This window comes from Tursiops truncatus, chromosome 9 (assembly GCF_011762595.2).
Source record: "Tursiops truncatus isolate mTurTru1 chromosome 9, mTurTru1.mat.Y, whole genome shotgun sequence".
In the NCBI taxonomy this organism is placed as follows: domain Eukaryota; kingdom Metazoa; phylum Chordata; class Mammalia; order Artiodactyla; family Delphinidae; genus Tursiops; species Tursiops truncatus.
This window is the reverse complement of record NC_047042.1, coordinates 21,016,081-21,035,202: the sequence shown is the minus strand read 5'-3', so window position 1 is coordinate 21,035,202 and position 19,122 is coordinate 21,016,081. Positions and strand designations below refer to the sequence as shown.

At 41.7% G+C, this 19,122-nt stretch overlaps 1 protein-coding gene across 1 annotated transcript in view; it reads left to right on the top strand.

The window, feature by feature from the left end:
• Positions 1-19,122, top strand: part of MAGI2 (membrane associated guanylate kinase, WW and PDZ domain containing 2) — a 1,339,714-nt gene that overhangs the window by 1,191,626 nt on the left and 128,966 nt on the right. Inside the window, exon 16 of the mRNA XM_033862934.2 lies at positions 1,464-1,703. Within this exon, the coding sequence (XP_033718825.2) occupies positions 1,464-1,703 (240 nt within the window). The remainder of the gene's footprint in view (positions 1-1,463; positions 1,704-19,122) is intronic.

The following is a 19,122-nucleotide window of genomic DNA, read 5'->3' as shown; positions in this document are numbered from 1 at the left end:
GTCTTATTCATTCTGTAATCACAGACAAGAAATGAATACATTTTTGTAAAGACCATTTTTAAATCTGAGTATCTGATTAAATGCAGCTCCATTTTCTTTAGGTATCAGTGTAACAAAACGTCTCTTATAGCCAGTGTTCTCGTTCCCTGATTTTTGAACTGATTTTTTAAACGAAATGATTTTTCATTTCAGAATGGAATTGCATCTTACATTAAAAGCCTTCATTGGAACTTCGGCTAATTATTTTTAACTTGCCATATGAGACAACTGCCAGTATTGTAAATAGGCGACCATATCTAAAGACCCATAAAGGAATCACTAATTATCATTATTTTCTATCTTATTGTTCCTCTGTTCCATAAACATCTTTTGAGTACACTAATCAAGTTGTAAGATGGACATGAAACGGTCCTGTTTCTAATTACAGTATTCCACGTGCCTGCTTAAGTTTTTTTTTTTTTTTTTTCATCCGAATACCAGAACCTAGGTATTATAGTAAAATGACAGAATTCTTTCTTGAATGATGGGTCAACTTTCAGTTTAAAAACTAGGTTCTCTTGGCTGCCAACTTTCTATCATTTCTCCCTATAAATATACTTGCTTTCTCATGGAAGTACTGGCTTGCTTTATCTGGTTGACAATAAAGTATATTTTACAATAATATAGAATGTAAATGAGCAAGGCCTCCAACACCTCCCTTAGAGATTCAAAATTCATCATTCCGCAGCCTGATATCATTGTTAGATTTGATCCTAGAGTGAGCAAACTAAGAAGTATGTTTCCCAGCTACACAAAGTGAATGAACACTTCTAAGCTAACAGAATATCACAGAATTAAATAAACCCATGGCTTTTTAGTAAAATTATGGTAGGTCACTTTACGTGGACATCCTCTGGGCTGTTAACCCCAACTACAATCAGCACTTCTCAAAGTGTGGCCTTGAAACGTCATCCAGATTCCTGTGCCCAGTTGATCCCAGATCTACTGAAAAAACTCCTTGAGTGAACTCTGATGATGCATATTTCTTACGAGTTCTTTAAGTGGGTTTTATGCGTAGCACAATTGAAGAGTCTGTCTGTCTGTTCTGTGATCTTCTTAGATCAATTATTGTTGTGAAACTGAGAAGCCTGGTATTTAAAACTAGGCATTGTCTTGGCGGGTTGCCGTCTCACCGAGAAGAAGTTATAAACAAGTAGCGGCACAGGGGAAGCTGAGGAGGGGTTTTACCTGTGTTTACTGTGAAGGGTGGAAAGGGGCAAGACCTAGGGGGCTCCATAGCCAGGTTTGGAGCTTTTCAAACACTCTTCACGTCCGGGGAGTGGGGGTTGGGGGGAGGAATGGAGGCCAGTCAACCAGCCTGGTGACAATGCCAGTGTCTAGAATAGTGCCCCGTACACAGGAGGCACTCCTTCATCAAGACCCTTGCTAAATAACCAGGTGCCTGTGTACGATGTGTGTTCCAGGGGAGCCCTGCCCAGAGAACGGGAGGAGTCCAGGCTCCGTGTCGACCCACCACAGCTCTCCTCGCAGCGACTACGCAACCTACACCAACACTCACACCAACAGCAGCGCCTCTCCCCCCGAAGGCTTCGCCTCCCACAGCCTGCAGACCAGCGACGTGGTCATTCACCGCAAAGAGAACGAGGGTTTCGGCTTTGTCATCATCAGCTCCCTGAACAGGCCAGAGTCCGGATCCACCATAAGTAAGTGTCTGCTTTGCCTGCTTTTGAATAAGAGCTATTGTTTTTATTGTTCTGGTGGTGGAGATCCTGGGCAAGTACATCAGAGGACTGTTGTATTCATAAATGTGGAGCCCGAAAGTCGCAGCCTCCGGGCACAAATAAGGCATCCTTAGCACTTGCCTAGCCAAATGTTGCCGACTTCGGCTCAGAAAGAACGCAAGACCACAGCTAATGTCCTCCCAAACCCACAGCCCCCATAAAAGCTCTTCATTCATTTTAAACTGGGAAGAAAACAATGCAGTGTGATGTGGGAATTTTGACTTGAGGGGAGAGGTGCTTCTGTTCCATAGAATGAAACCAGCTGCACAAAGTATCTGAGGGAAAAGCAGCCCAGGCAGAAGCCTTGACGTGGGAAGGTGCTCAGCATTCAGGAAACATACAGAAAATGTATGGTTTCACGTATACCTGGAATCTGAAAAACAAGGCAAATAAACACACTAAAGGACAAAACAGAAACAGACTCCTAGATACAGAGAACAAACTAGTGGTGGCCAGAGGGGAGGTGGGAGGGGGATGGGTGAGATAGGTGAGAGGAATCAAGTGGTTCAAACTTCCAGTTATAAAATAAATAAGTCACAGGGATGTAATGTACAGTGCACGGAATATAGTCAATAAAACTATCACTTTCTATGGTGCATAATCTATAAAAATATCAAATCACTATGTTGTATACCTGAAACTAATATAAACTTGTAAGTCAACTATACTTCAGTTAAATATATATGTATATGTTTATATACAGATTATGTGTATATAGATACACATACAGAAGCCCAGTACATCTGTGGTCTAGTGAACACGAGCAGCGAGAGACCAGGACATAGAGCTAGGCAGGAGCCAGGCTGTGCAGGGCTTCACACACCCTTGGAAAGAAGCGTGGATTATAATCTAAATCCATGGGAACCATTGGAAGGTTTTAAGCGGTAGACAGATACCTGACATATATTTTTAAAAGATGAATCCAGATGCTCATGAAAAATGGAAGCAGGAAGAGAGCCAGAGTGGAAGCATGAGACACAGTTAGGAGACCTTTAACACTGTCCTGTGGATTTGCGCCGACCATTCTGTAATGTATAAAAATATCAAATCGCTATGTTGTGTACCTGGAGCTAACATAGTGTTGTAGGTCAACTATACTTCAGTAAAAAATAACTAAATAAATAAATTTGTAAGTAAGTAAGTAAGTAAGTAAAGAACTTACTAAGACAGTGCTGTGGGTCCAGAGATCCCAGTGCCTTGGTAGAAGTCATGGATGGGGGAGAAGTAGATGATTTCACCTTCTGAGGTTCCTCCAAATCTAAGGTTCCAAGAGTCCGTACAACAGGTGACAGTCAGAGGTCGTGTCTCTCTTCCAATCAATCATCTTTGCAGATTCTCAGCTTCCTCAGTGGTTTTCCTTTCAGCAGCACTATTCCGGAAGTCACTCATCAGCCAGCAAGCAGTAGGGCAGAAGTGAGAGGAAAACTTGTTCACTTTTCATGAACAAGTGATTTGGCCCGAAATGTTGTGGATAGAAACACCGTAACAGAGAGCATTAGGAGAAACGACAATTGAGTCATGCTGTGGTCCTGAAATTCTTATGAACTGTGGTTGTCCCCAGCACATGGCAAGGGGTGCGGGTATCGAACAATGCTCAAGAAATCGAATTGTTGAGAATGAATAAGAACGTTTTATGATGAAGTTAATGTTAGCAAAATACTACCAGGACTGAATGGAGAGAACTGCCCTGTTTAGCTTTAGCTTTGACCAATTCAAGAGTGGAAACTATAGAAGCATGAAACTTTGTGAAAGGTGAAAATGTGCAGAGGCTAAATTATGTACATCTGAGAGTGTGATTTCATTTATCTTTTTCTTCACGATGAGGTAAAGAAATAAATCCAGTCCTTAAGCATAGAGTAAAAGCAGGATTCTGTCAGAGTGGTGGATTCAGCAAGATTAAAAGGACACAAGATTTTCTTGAATTATATAAACAGTCTTCCAATAATTTACACTTGGGGAAAATGTTCACAGAGAGCTTTTGTAGCTATTCCAGGCATTCAAATTGTTTATTGGGGCGGATACCTAAAGGACTGGAATAAAATTAAGTGTACTACCACAGTGAAAGTGCTAAGCATGTCTTTAAGGTCTCAGCTTTATCTGAAGTGTGACAGCATTATTGCTAAACGTATAGCAGGATGTGTGTGTGTGCGTGCGTGCATGTGTGCATGCATACATTTATTACATGAGGAAGCCACAGAGGATTTGTCTATTGCAAATAAGATCCATGCGTGGACAGGGTTGGCAAACGCCAGGTGCAAATGCTTACAATTAAATGTGGATTTTTCTTCCTACCAAGTGACATTAGACTGACCTCAAAAAAGTAATTCTAACCATTTTCGAAATGGTATTATTTTACATCACCCTGGAGAGTGGAAATCTATTCTAGAGTTCGTGATGCTTCCTAGTTTCTTTTTTTACGTATTTATTTCTCTTTAATTTAAGAGACTTTAAAAAAATTTTTTAAAGTATAGTTGCTTTACAATATTGTGTTAGTTTCTACTGTACGCAAAGTGAATCAGCCATACGTATACATATTTCCTTCCTATTTAGGTCACCGCAGAGCACCCAGTAGAGTTCCCTGAGCTACACAGTAGGTCCTCATTAGTTATCCATTCCATACACAGTATCAATAGTGTATATAATAAACACAGGCTGTCTCTATGTTCCGGGAAGAGCATGTTTACAGTCTGTAATTTGCAACATGCACCTGAAAGGTCTCTGGACCTGATGCTACTTCATGCTTAACTTCCGTAACAATTTTTAACTCTTAATTCTGAAGAGGAAGGCGAAGTGCCACCTCCTGTGCCACACATCCGCTGCCAGAATATCAAGGCTCCTTGGGCTCTGTGAGCCCGGGAGAGCGTGATACTGTTCTGATATCCAAGAGGCAAAACATTTCCAGGGCTGCTGTCATTTTTCTCTTCGTGTCTTATCTGGGCCCAAGGATCTTGAACACATTTGTGGTTTATTTTTCAGGCTACTGAGATCCTCTCCTCAGCGGACAGAGCGCTGTTATTCATGCCTTTGATAGGGGCACCATGACATCTAGGCGAGGGAGTGGCGTGGCTAACAGCCCAAGTGCTCTAATCGTACTGCCTGGATTTGAAACCTGGCTCCATCATTGACTAGCTCTGTGACCTTGGGGAAGTTATACAACCTCTTTGGGCCTTAGTTTCCTTGAATGTAAAGAGACGATCATTTTAATACCTAGGTCATCAGGTTGCTGTGAGGGTTGAATGAATTAGTACACGGAAGTGCTTAGAAGAGCACTGACTCAGAGTGAGCACTAAGTATGTGGTCATTGCCGTCTAGACCACCTTGCCTGCTAGGAATTATCACTGCGTTCCATCAGCTCGCTCTTCTCGGAGGGCGCAGAGTTCACGCTGCTGTCGGCTCAGTCAGCCATTAGTCAGAGCCCGCCACTCTCCCAGAGCAGCTAAATCCGGGCAGCAGATGAGCATCTCTGAGGGCCGGCTCCCCGTCCCGCCGTGCTGACCTTCTGGGAGCACAGCGTTCCCCACCCCCTGGGCCAGGGCTGGGGGCAGTGAGAGCAGCAGCGGCGGCAGCCATGCCAGTCCAGCAGTGGGCCTTTGCTGAGACTTCAGGCTGGAAGTCTCCCCAGAAACCACTAACCAATAGACAAGAAGAGTCAGGGCAACCATCAAAATTCAGACTCAAAACTGTGCCTTTTAGGGTATCCTGTAAACTTTATGTCTCTGTTGAATAGATCAGAGAAGAGAGGAGAGATGGAGAACCCACTGTAAACTTCCCCACCCTGCAGACAGAGAAGGAGTGCCCTTCCACAGCTTGTTCAGCCCAGGCGGCAACTTTGCCAAGAAGGCCAGATGTTTAACCGGTTGGGAACTTGGAAAAGTCGAGTTCCTGGCTTATTTGTTGCCTGAAGTTTAGTAGGGCTCTTTATCAAAGCCTCACATATTTTTTTCACAGTGTTATTTCCCCCCAAAATAAAAAAGAACTTTTTTATACTATTAATGTAATTCGGGAGCGTATTACTTCCTCCCAAAGCCAGGAGGCCAACTATCGTTTGGGAGTAGACAGATCTTAGAAGCCTTCTATATGAGGTGCAGAAATACCTTTCTTGATTTAAGTTGAGAACAGGTAAGCTTCCTGAGCATTTCTGTCCCATTATCCAAAATATTAAGCTTTTTTTTTTTTCAGACCTTAAAATTGGACTCAAGGGAAAACAAAATGGTTTGCAAACCAGAGCCTGGGTTAAGAGTGAACCATAACAGGCAGTTGCACTTAAAATTCTTTAAAGGATTCAAAAAAATTTATATAGAAAGATGTTCATTGCCACGTTATTGATAAACATTGAAAGTTGGAAAGAATGTTAGAAGTTTCTCCAAAACTGGAAACGTTGGCATATTTGGGAGGTTCAAGGCATTTGCTGCCATTGACTGCCTGCTGTCATACTTACTGAGGTTTTGTACCCAGGATAAAGAAGGTAGCCTTCGGAGTCAGAGTGGAGCAGATGCCTGCTCTATAAAAGTGCCCCAGTGCCCATGTGCAGTGGGGTTGGCAGGTCAGTCTTTGGGCCTCCCCAGCTGAAGGTCTGAGTCCGACATCCAGGTTTTATTACGGAGCACAGAGCTATAACCGTCATCGCAGGTGCTTCCTGCTCTGCCCCCAAAACCTGCTTTCCCACCAGAGGTTCCCAAGAAGGGCTTTGACACAGGTGATGAAATAAAAGTGACACTGATTCTCCCGCTGTTGTAAAACCTGTGAGGAAGGTTATGTTGAAATGTATGGGGTAGCCGTGCGTGGGCAGCTTGGACAGTGGCGTTGGAGGCTGGCAGCCTGTTGAGGGAATTCATAAATTTAGGTGCAGGCCCATCACAAACTGGGAGGTACAACATACTCCGGACAGCAGCCATAGTAGCAGTCCAAGCAGCACCAGTAGAGGAACAGTCATTTCAACCTTTCCTTCCTTTATTCGTATTCTCCTAACGGCATCGAGTCTGTTTTCCTCGTCTGTATGGCAAATGACTCACTGGTCAGCACGCTGCTGCCTCTTAATCTTTCAGCTCTGTACCAGGGCTGAAAATCTTTGTTTCTTTCTGTGCACTTTCTCTGGCACAGGTGGGAGTACAGACTAGGTCACTGGTGACTTTCCCTAACGCCCACTGCAATCTGACATTCTAGGAAGATGTTAGTTAATTACCTTTGGTAAAATGCCCTGACGACTCTCAAAGTCCTTAAGGATGTCCACAGGCTCTGGTGTTGAAAAGTTATTCTAGACATTCAGAAGCTTATCTAACAGGTGTTTTAAGACATTTTAAGTATAATTCCCTAATAAGTATGAAATAAAACTGAACAATCAGTAAAGCAAGTTAAGATTTTTTCCACCAAAACTCACCCCACCAACTGTGCAGCCGCTGAATAGCCATTTGAATTTAGGAGACATACAAATTAAAACCGAAAGCCAAGACTTCTACAGTTTTGCCCTAATACAAGGAGATTTAAACTAAATGAAAAGTGCATTGGACAACACGTCTGAGCCTGTCTCCAGCTTATCCACTATCGTGTCCTTTGAGCTAGTCACTTGGTCTTGCTGTACCCCTTCCTCATCTGAACTATAAGGAAAGATGGTGTTAATAGCCTTTTCCAGCTCTAGATTAGATTATGCCATGAATCAGCATGGAAATATAAGGTATTATGTTAGTTTCGCCTGTGTGTGAAAAGCCTTGGTTAAGTCTGAGGCCTGGATTATATTTTTCATTGCCTTAAGTTATCATTTTAAACGTTCATTACTTTCATTTGTTATTATGTTTTTAAGGTGCTCCTAACACTTTCAGTTCTTTTGTTCATCTTATCCTATGTCAAGAAACGATCTGAAACAAGCACTTAGATACACTAAACCAGCTCCCCTTTTAAGACATTTTAAGGCAGTGTTTCCCTGCTTCTTTCGCTTACAAAGTGATAGCATTTGTATATTGCACTGAGATAAAATGAATGAGGCTGATAGAGGCAAAAGGTAACCTCCCCAGGGGCTCTACCCCTAACCTCACTCGACCTCGTTGGGAAGCAACGGCTGTCTTGGCACACCTGTACCCTTTAGTGGTACACTCCTTTTAATGGCCCATAGTTACAAAGATTTGCCCTAAAGTGAAGCCTCTGAACCTCAGCAACCAGTAAGTGTCCCATCTTAACATTTTATTGCTTTGGGTTATGGCAATGAAGTTTCTTTAGAACTCCATACTGAGGTTTGTTCACTGATCACCTTAAAAACACAGGCAGCTGGTGCAACTGGTGCTGACGCTGGGACCTTGACTTTCTGTAAATCATTGTTAACTTTGACCTATTAATGCTGCATCCCCAAAAGTCATTGCTGGAAAGTTTCTGAAGTTATACCCGTGCTGGAACATGGGAATTAGAAAGCGAGTGCCATTGGTTTCACTATTTGTCATCGGTTTGCAAAAGCAAGTTTCCTTTCAGAGTTCTTAGACAGCTTTGCAACCTGCGATATTCCCTTAATCCTTAAATGAATCTCTGCTTTGAATTCCTTTAACGACATAGTGCTTTTGCTCTGAGTTTTATGCTGAGAGTACTTCACTCAGGAGGCATGATGGTGTCAGCCACGCCGTTAACGTGAGTGCTTTTAGAACAGAAGAAATACGGTGGGGCAGGGGACACTATATAAAATGCCGGGTTTCCTCCAAATATCTGGCTTCTAAATATAACTCATGAAACCATAAGATAAGCAAATGTCTTCATAATCTTTTAGCAAATCTACATACACAAAAAAGATAAGATTGTGTTCAGTCTGCACTGACGTGCATATGGTCTAAATCAAATCAGTCTTTTCGCATTTATTAGTGTGACAATTCCTGCTGCAGGAGGTGGCCAGGGGCTAGGGTACGAGTGGAGTTTCTAATGATGCAAAGTTCATCAAGAAAGGCGGCACTTTCTGTGTGTCATCCAGTCTTCTCATAGTGAATCCTTGATCATAACCCCCCTGATAAATATATCTACAGGGTAAAGTTCAAAGACACCTCTCTTATATTCAAGACCCTCGGTAGTGTAAACACAGCCACTTTCTACCAGCAGGTCCTCACAGTTCCATTCCATCTAAGCTGGTGTAGTTACCCCTGAAAGACAACTTTTACTTTCCTGCCCCAGTGTCCATGTTTTGGCAGCTGCCACTTGAAATGCCTTCTTTTATCCACTAATAAATGTTATCAAGCTTTCTTCCAGGCACTGTGCTAAGGATATTCCATTGTGTTTAATTTTCACAGCAACCCTGTGAGGTAGAGACTACTGCCCAAACAGTAAGCATCTCTCACAAGCGGCTCAAAAATCTCTTAACTTCTGAATAAGAGTTTGCCTGACCCCTCACCCTTCTTTCTTAAGTGTTTTCTCCAGTTCTTATATGGAATTCTTTATTTTTTTTGGTCTGTAAACCCCTTGATTGTTGACTGCTCTGTTATTTCCTTTCTCTTATCATGTCTTATTACTATCATTGTCATTTTACTTTTTTTTTTTTTTTTTTTTTTTCTTTTTTTTGCGGTACGCAGGCCTCTCACTGTTGTGGCCTCTCCCGTTGCGGAGCACAGGCTCCAGACGCGCAGGCTCAGCGGCCATGGCTCACGGGTCCAGCCGCTCCGCGGCATGTGGGATCTTCCCGGACCGGGGCACGAACCCGTGTCCCCTGCTTTGGGGTTCGTGCCCCAGTCCGGGAAGATCCCACATGCCGCGGAGCGGCTGGCGGACTCTCAACCACTGCGCCACCAGGGAAGCCCCTCATTTTACTTTTATAGGTTTATACCCTATAATAAATTGTAAGTTTTCCTGCCCCTAAATAAATTGTAAGTTCCTTAAGGGCAAGAAATTATGACATTTCTTTGAATCCCTCACAGTTCCCGGTAGCATACTTTTTAAGGATTTGTCACATAATTTATGTTGGTGGGATGGGATTAGATCCTCATATAGTGATCAGCGCTATCCTCATCAAAGTAAAAGTGTGAATGTTCTCTGGTCTCACTTCCTATACACCTAAACCGAGCTGTTCCATGCCTTAGAGGCAGCAAGACATATCTCTGAGAATGAGCAAAGAACTCAGGGGAGGAAATGTTTGCAAGCTGGTCCTCGCGCAGCGTGAGAACTTGCACTATAAGAAAGTGGAACTGTAACACAGTGTCCCAGAATACAGATTTCGCATCAGCTGTTCTCAGCCTGAGTAGATGATTCTGTACCAGCTCAGGGGTGAAGTCTTAGACGAGAGAGGCCTCTAAGAAATCAGGCCCCAGCGAGCCATCTCGGTGCCTCTGGGAAGCCCTCTAGTCGTGAGCATCTGGGTTGCAAAACCCTTGTCCTCCGAAGGCCCAGGCTGCCGGCCTCAGTATGCCCTCCGACTCACCTCATCCTGGAATGGCCATCCATCTGTATGAACATCACCTCAGCGATAATCATATCATCCTAAGCAGGAAGGTTTGGATGGCAGCCCAAGCTCCTTAGAAGAAAGGGTGACTTCAAATTATTTATTCATTTCACAATCCTCATTAACAAAGTAACCCCTATCTGTTCCCAGTGAACAACTTCTAATTCACATTTCTTCTTTATAGGATCATACCCAGGTAAAACCAGATGACTAGGACCTATTGATTAAATTCCATTTTTTATTTCAGTCCTGAGCATGATTAGGTTTGTTCCCAAATTAAATAAAACCTGGCTGCCTAGGTCTTACCAGTAAGCAGACAAGCAAACAACAACAAAAAAAGGTTTTGCATAAACTCTAAGTACTCTGATATCCTAACATCCACGCATCTATTAACTAAAATGGAAAGACGAATGTAAGCGTTTTACTCTCTTAGCACCAACAAATTTAAAGATCATTAACTTGTAAAAAAACAGGTCCACAGAGACACACCATCATTCTTATTTATTCTCAAGAAGAAGAGCAATGCAACCTATCAAAAAAATCTGAGTGCTCACCGTGTATTTTTTTTTTTAATTCTAGACCATCTTTCGTATTTGAATGGAGCTCGTAAATCATAAGCTTCCCCCAGTGGGAATCATTTTCAGGAGGGTTTTATTATTATGTTCAAAGACTCTCCGGGCAGTGGCAGAAGGTGGATGTGCGGATGCCTTCTTAGCTTCAACTATTCGGTTGTCTTAAAGCTCGTTGGTTGGTGATCAGTAGCTGTTTCCTCTGGGCTTATGTCCTGCAGCCCCTTGTTATTCACTAGATGGTACAGGGAGATCGCAGCTGCAAAAAGAGCCCAGACTTTGTGTACAGGGTCCCCCTCTACCAGTGGAAAATGCCCATCACCCTCCCATGGGGTTCAAACAAATCCTGAGCCTGCAGTTCACTTTTGCAAAGGACACATTTTCTTTACAGTCTATTCAGGGCCTCATGTTGGATTAAATTCTCTGTGATTTTATTTTTCTCCTTTTCTCCAACAATCAACCACGTAAGAAAAGCTGATTCCACATAGACATCTATTTTAAAAGCGTGTTGTTAAGTGAACACAGTACCGTTATTTATCACCATTTTCCAGCTATGTTGAAAGAGTGCTATGAGGGAATATTTTTCCCACTTGGACTGGGATAAATAGCATTTCTTTTTGTACCCCAGCTTTCACCAAGGACTCAGGGAGTACCTCTACCCAACTCCTTCCTGCCAGACCAAATCCCAGCACAAGCTCTCCTTGTTCACTTGACCACCAATAATTTTGAAATTTAAGCTGGATTTTTTTCCCAAACAAACCACTGCCAGTCTTTGGTTAGAATTATTTCTAAAGATTAATCAGTCAGCCTCCTCTGGGTGAAGTTCACTAGGCACTCCTAACATGTATACTGTGCCAAAGCAAATTAATTAATAGTAGGGCCTGCTACTGGCATATTCATTTTCCAGTCTGATCTCTTCCACAGCGTATTTCTCTAAGCCAGGCAATGGTTTGCTCCACAGACATGCACAGATGTTGGGCACCTGATGAACCCATCTGCTTTCTCAAGGGTGAGGTGCCCAAAACCTTCTGTTCAGAGACTGTTCATAATATAGATAGATATGTATGGATTCATCAGGGAGGAGAGTCTTCCAGTAAGCAAGGGTACATAGTTTATAAGGCGTTCTGGCAGAGGACGGTGGAAATAACACGAGATAGAAGAATATTTCCACTTAGAAGTCTTCATTCAAATGTTTTTCAGACTTGCTAGATGAACAGCAAGATGAAAAATAGCTTACTTTCCTGTAGGCATTTGACAAAATTCAAATACAATAAAACCTTTATTGTATTGGTTGCCAAGTGTCTTAGTCCGTTCAGGCTTCTGTAACAGCCACCAGATTGGTGGCTTGTAAACACCAGTGTACAGAAGTTTATTTCTCACAGTTTTGGAGGCTGGGAAGTCCAAGATCAAGGTGCTGACAGATTCAGTGCCAGGTGAGGGCCAGCTTCATAGATGGCCCATCTTCTCACTGTGCCCTCACCCCTCATGTGGGGGAAGGGACAAGGGATATCGGTGGGGTTCCTTTCATGAGGGCACTAATCCCATTCATGAGGACTCCATTTTCATGACCTAATCCCCTCCCAGGGCCCCACCTCCAAATAACCGTCACTCTGAGGCTTAGGTTTCAACATACGAATTTGGAGAGGACACAGACACCCAGTTGGTAGCATCAAGTTAGCCACTGATAGTGAAGCTCCCTGGGGCTAAGTGGCTAAGAGAAGGCTGACAGGCATGGCTTTCAGCTCCAATCAATGTACATGCTCACAAGCTTTAAAGTAAGCCTCCCAATAGCTAAGTTCATATCCTAGCTGAGTCTATACACAACTATGTATCTTTCATTTTTTTTTTTTTTTTTTTGGCATTACACGGGCCTCTTACTCTTTTGGCCTCTCCCATTGCAGAGCACAGGCTCCGGACGCACAGGCTCAGCGGCCATGGCTCACGGGCCCAGCCGCTCCGCGGCATGTGGGATCTTCCCGGACCAGGGCATGAACCCGTGTTCCCTGCATCGGCAGGCGGACTCTCAACCACTGCGCCATCAGGGAAGCCCCTGTTCAGCTTTTAAATGCAGACGAGGCAGCATTTCCTCCTCCTCCACTCTCCCCTCCCACCTCCTTTCTCCTGCCTACTCGACATTAGTTCTTTAACTTATCTCTATTTATTTCCATCCCAAATCTTTTCTTTATCTCTTCCTGATTTTCTACTTTTCTTCCATTTTTTTAACATCTTTATTGGAGTATAATTCCTTTACAATGGTGTGTTAGTTTCTGCTTAATAACAAAATGAATCAGTTATACATATACATATATCCCCCCATCTCCTCCCTCTTGCGTCTCCTTCCCTCCCACCCTCCCTATCCCAACCCTCTAGGTGGTCACAAAGCACCAAGCTGATCTCCCTGTGCTATGCGGCTGCTTCCCACTAGCTAGCTGTTTTATGTTCTGTAGTGTATATATATGTCCATGCTACTCTCTCACTTTGTCCCAGCTTACCCTTCCCCCTCCCTGTGGCCTCAAGTCCATTCTCTTATGTCTGCGTCTTTATTCCTGTCCTGCCCCTAGGCTCTTCATAACCATTTTTTTCTTTTTCTTTAGATTCCATATATATGTGTTAGCATACGGTATTTGTTTTTCTCTTTCTGACTTACTTCACTCTGTATGACAGACTCTAGGTCTATCCACCTCTCTACAAATAACTCAATTTCGTTTCTTTTTATGGCTGAGTAATATTCCATTGTATATATGTGCCACATCTTCTTTATCCATTCATCTGTCTCTGGACACTTAGGTTGCTTCCATGTCCTGGCTATTGTAAATAGAGCTGCTATGAACATTGTGGTACATGACTCTTTTTGAATTATGGTTTTCTCAGGGTATATGCCCAGTAGTGGGATTGCTGGGTCGTATGGTACTTCTATTTGTAGATTTTTAAGGAACCTCCATACTGTTCTCCATAGGTGGCTCTATCAATTTACATTCCCACCAACAGTGCAAGAGTGTTCCCTTTTCTCCACACCCTCTCCGGCATTTACTGTTTCTAGATTTTTTGATGATGGCGATTCTCACCAGTGTGAGATACCTCATTGTAGTTTTTTTTTTTTTTTTTTTGCGGTATGTGGACTCTCAGTGTTTTGGCCTCTCCCATGGTAGAGCACAGGCTCTGGACGCGCAGGCTCAGTGGCTACGGCTCATGGGCCCAGCCGCTCCGCGGCATGTGGTATCTTCCCAGACCAGGACATGAACCCGTGTCCCCTGCATCGGCAGGCAGACTCTCAACCACTGCGCCACCAGGGAAGCCCATCATTGTAGTTTTGATTTGCATTTCTCTAATGATTAATGATGTTGAGCATTCTTTCATGTGTTTGTTGGCAATCTGTATATCTTCTTTGGAGAAATGTCTATTTAGGTCTTGTGCCCATTTTTGGATTGGGTTGTTTGTTTTTTTGTTATTGAGCTGCATGAGCTGCTTGTAAATTTTGGAGATTAATCCTTTGTCAGTTGCTTCATTTGCAAATATTTTCTCCCATTCTGAGGGTTGTCTTTTCGTCTTGTTTATGGTTTCCTTTGCTGTGCAAAAGCTTTGAAGTTTCATTAGGTCCCATTTGTTTTTTTTTGTTTTTACTTCCATTCTCTAGTAGGTGGGTCAAAAAGGATCTTTCTGTGATTTATGTCATAGAGTGTTCTGCCTATGTTTTCCTCTAAGACTTTGATAGTGTCTGGCCTTATATTTAGGTCTTTAATCCATTTTGAGCTTATTTTTGTGTATGGTGTTAGGGAGTGATCTAATCTCATACTTTTACATGTACCTGTCCAGTTTTCCCAGCACCACTTATTGAAGGGGCTGTCCTTTCTCCACTGTACATCCCTGCCTCCTTTATCAAAGATAAGGTGACCATATGTGCATGGATTTATCTCTGGGCTTTCTATCCTGTTCCATTGATCTGTCTTTCTGTTTTTGTGCCAGTACCATACTGTTTTGATTACTGTAGCTTTGTAGTGTAGTCTGAAGTCAGGGAGCCTGATTCCTCCAGCTCCGTTTTTTGTTCTCAAGATTGCTTTGGCTATTCGGGGTCTTTTGTGTTTCCATACAAATTGTGAATTTTTTTTTGTTCTAGTTCTGTGAAAAATGCCAGTGGTAGTTTGGTAGGGATTGCATTGAAACTGTAGATTGCTTTGGGTAGTAGAGTCATTTTCACAATGTTGATTCTTCCAATCCAAGAACATGGTATATCTGTCCATCTATTTGTATCATCTTTAATTTCTTTCATCAGTGTCTTATACTTTTCTGCATACAGGTCTTTTGTCTCCTTAGGTAGGTTTATTCCTAGATATTTTATTCTTTTTGTTGCAGTGGTAAATGGGAGTGTTTTCTTGATTGCACTTTCAGATTTTTCATCATTAGTGTATAGGAATGCCAGAGATTTCCGTGCATTAATTTTGTATCCTGCTACTTTACCAGATTCATTGATTAGCTCTAGTAGTTTCCTGGTAGCATCTTTAGGATTCTCTATGTATAGTATCATGTCATCTGCAAACAGTGACAGCTTTACTTCTTCTTTTCCAATTCGGATTCCTTTTATTTCCTTTTCTTCTCTGATTGCTGTGGCTACAACTTCCAAAACTATGTTGAATAAGAGTGGTGAGAGTGGGCAACCTTGTCTTGTTCCTGATCTTAGTGGAAACACTTTCAGTTTTTCACCATTGAGGACGATGTTGGCTGTGGGTTTGTCATGTATGGCCTTTATTATGTTGAGGAAAGTTCCCTCTGTGCCTACTTTCCGGAGGGTTTTTATCATGAATGGGTGTTGAATTTTGTCGAAAGCTTTCTCTGCATCTATCGAGATGACCATATGGTTTTTCCCTTCAGTTTGTTAATATGGTGTATCACATTGATTTATTTGTGTATATTGAAGAATCCTTGCAATTCTGGAATAAACCCCACTTGATCATGGTGTATGATCCTTTTAATATGCTGTTGGATTTTGTTTGCTAGTATTTTGTTGAGGATTTTTGCATCTATGTTCATCAGTGATACTGGCCTATAGTTTTCTTTCTTTGTGACATCTTTGTCTGGTTTTGGTATCAGGTTGATGGTGGTCTCGTAGGATGAGTTTGGGAGTGTTCCTCCCTCTTCTATATTTTGGAAGAGTTTGAGAAGGGTAGGTGTTAGCTCTTCTCTAAATGTTTGATAGAATTCGCCTGTGAAGCCATCTGGTCCTGGGCTTTTGTCTGTTGGAAGATTTTTAATCACAGTTTCAATTTCTGTGCTTGTGATTGGTCTGTTCATATTTTCTATTTCTTCCTGATTCAGTCTTGGCACGTTGTGCATTTCTAAGAATTTGTCCATTTCTTCCAGGTTGTCCATTTTATTGGCATAGAGTTGCTTGTAGTAATCTCTCATGATCTTTTGTATTTCTGCAGTGTCACTTGTTACTTCTTCTTTTTCATATCTAATTCTATTGATTTGAGTCTTCTCCCTTTTTTTCTTGATGAGTCTGGCTAATGGTTTATCAATTTTGTTTGTCTTCTCAAAGAACCAGCTTTTAGTTTTATTGATCTTTGCTATCGTTTCCTTAACTTCTTTTTCATTTATTTCTGATCTGATCTTTATGATTTCTTTCCTTCTGCTAACTTTGGGGTTTTTTTGTTCTTCTTTCTCTTATTGTTTTAGGTGCAAGGTTAGGTTGTTTCTTCGAGATGTTTCCTGTTTCTTAAGGTAGGATTGTATTGCTATAAACTTCCCTCTTAGAACTGCTTTTGCTGCATCCCATAGGTTTTGGGTCGTCGTGTCTCCATTGTCATTTGTTTCTAGGTATTTTTTGATTTCCTCTTTGATTTCTTCAATGATCACTTCGTTATTAAATAGTGTATTGTTTAGCCTCCATATGTTTGTAGTTTTTACAGATCTTTTCCTGTAATTGATATCTAGTCTCATAGCGTTGTGGTTGGAAAGGATACTTGATACAATTTCAATTTTCTTAAATTTACCAAGGCTTGATTTGTGACCCAAGATATGATCTATCCTGGAGAATGTTCCATGAGCACTTGAGAAAAATGTGTATTCTGTTGTTTTTGGATGGAATGTCCTATAAATATCAATTAAGTCCATCTTGTTTAATGTATCATTTAAAGCTTGTGTTTCCTTATTTATTTTCATTTTGGAGGATCTGTCCATTGGTGAAAGTGGGGTGTTAAAGTCCCCTACTCTGATTGTGTTACTGTCGATTTTCCCTTTTATGGCTGTTAGTATTTGCCTTTTGTATTGAGGTGCTCCTATGTTGGGTGCATAAATATTTACAGTTGTTACATCTTCTTCTTGGATCGATCCCTTGATCATTATGTAGTGTCCTTCTTTGTGTCTTATAATAGTCTCTATTTTAAAGTCTATTTTGTCTGATATGAGAATTGCTACTCCAGCTCTTCTGATTTCCATTTGCATGGAATATCTTTTTCCATCCCCTCCCTTTCAGTCTGTATGTGTCCCTAGGTCTGAAGTGGGTCTCTTGTGGACAGCATATATACAGGTCTAGTTTTTGTATCCATTCAGCCAGTCTGTGTCTTTTGGTGGGAGCATTTAATCCATTTACATTTAAGGTAATTATCGATATGTATGTTCCTTTTCCCATTTACTTAATTGTTTTGGGTTTGTTATTGTAGGTCTTTACCTTCTCTTGTGTTTCTTGCCTAGAGAAGTTCCTTTAGCATTTGTTGTAAAGCTGGTTTGGTGGTGCTGAACTCTCTCAGCTCTTGCTTGTCTGTAAAGGTTTTAATTTCTCCATCAAATCTGAATGAGATCCTTGCTGGGTAGAGTTATCTTTGTTGTAGGTTTTTCTCCTTCATCACTGAAACATGTCCTGCCACTTCCTTCTGGCTTGCAGAGTTTCTGCTGAAAGATCAGCTGTTAACCTTATGGGGATTCCCTTGTGTGTTATTTGTTGCTTTTCCCTTGCTGCTTTTAACATGTTTTCTTTGTATTTAATTTTTGACAGTTTGATTAATATGTGTCTTGGCATGTTTCTCCTTGGATTTATCCTGTATGGGACTCTCTGTGCTTCCTGGACTTGATTAACTATTTCCTTTCCCATATTAGGGAAGTTTTCAACTATAATCTCTTCAAATATTTTCTCAGTCCCTTCCTTTTTCTCTTCTTCTTCTAAGAACCCTATAATTCGAATGTTGGTGCATTTAATGTTGTCCCAGAGGTCTCTGAGACTGTCCTCAGTTCTTTTCATTCTTTTTACTTTATTCTGCTCTGCAGTAGTTATTTCCACTATTTTATCTTCCAGGTCACTTATCCGTTCTTCTGCCTCAGTTATTCTGCTATTGATCCCATGTAGAGTATTTTTAATTTCATTTATTGTGCTCTTCATCATTGCTTGTTTCTTCCTCTTTAGTTCTTCTAGGTCCTTGTTAAATGTTTCTTGCATTTTGTCTATTCTATTTCCAAGATTTTGGATCATCTTTACTATCATTATTCTGAATTCTTTTTCAGGTAGACTGCCTATTTGTCTTCATTTGTTAGGTCTGATGGGTTTTTACCTTGTTACTTCATGAGCTGTGTGCTTTTCTGTCTTTTCATTTTGCTTATCTCACTGTGTTTGGGGTCTCCTTTTTGCAGGATGCAGGTTCGTAGTTCCCATTGTTTTTGGTGTCTGTCCCCAGTGGCTAAGGTTGGTTCAGTGGATTGTGTAGGTTTCCTGGTGGAGGGGACTAGTGCCTGTGTTCTGGTGGATGAGGCTGGATCTTTTCTTTCTGGTGGGCATGTCCATGTCTGGTGGTGTGTTTTGGGGTGTCTGTAGCCTTATGATTTTAGGCAGCCTCTCTGCTAATGGAGATGGCTGTGTTCCTGTCTTGCTAGTTGTTTGGCATGGGGTGTCCAGCACTGTAGCTTGCTGGTCGTTGAGTGAAGCTGGGTGTTGGTGTTGAGATGGAGATCTCTGGGATTCACCGTTTGATATTACATGGAGCTGGGAGGTCTCTTGTGGACCAGTGTCCTGAACCTGGCCACCTCAGTGGCACAGCCCTTATGCCTGGCTGGAGCACAAAGAGCCTGTCCTCCACACGGATCAGAATATAAGGGAGAAAAAAAGAAAGAAAGAAAGAAAAAGAGAAAGAGAGAGAGAGGGAGGGGGAGAGAGAGAGAGAGAGAGAGAGAGAAAGAAAGAAAGAAGAAAAGAAGGAAAGAAAGAAAGGGGATAAAATAAAGTAAGATAAAATAAAATTATTAAAATAAAAAATAATTATTAAGAAAATAAAATTTTTAAGTAAAAAAAAAAAAAAAACGGACGGTCAGAACCCTAGGACAAGTGGTGAAAGCAAAGCTATACAGACAAAATCTCACACAGAAACATACACACTCACAAAAAGAGCAGAAG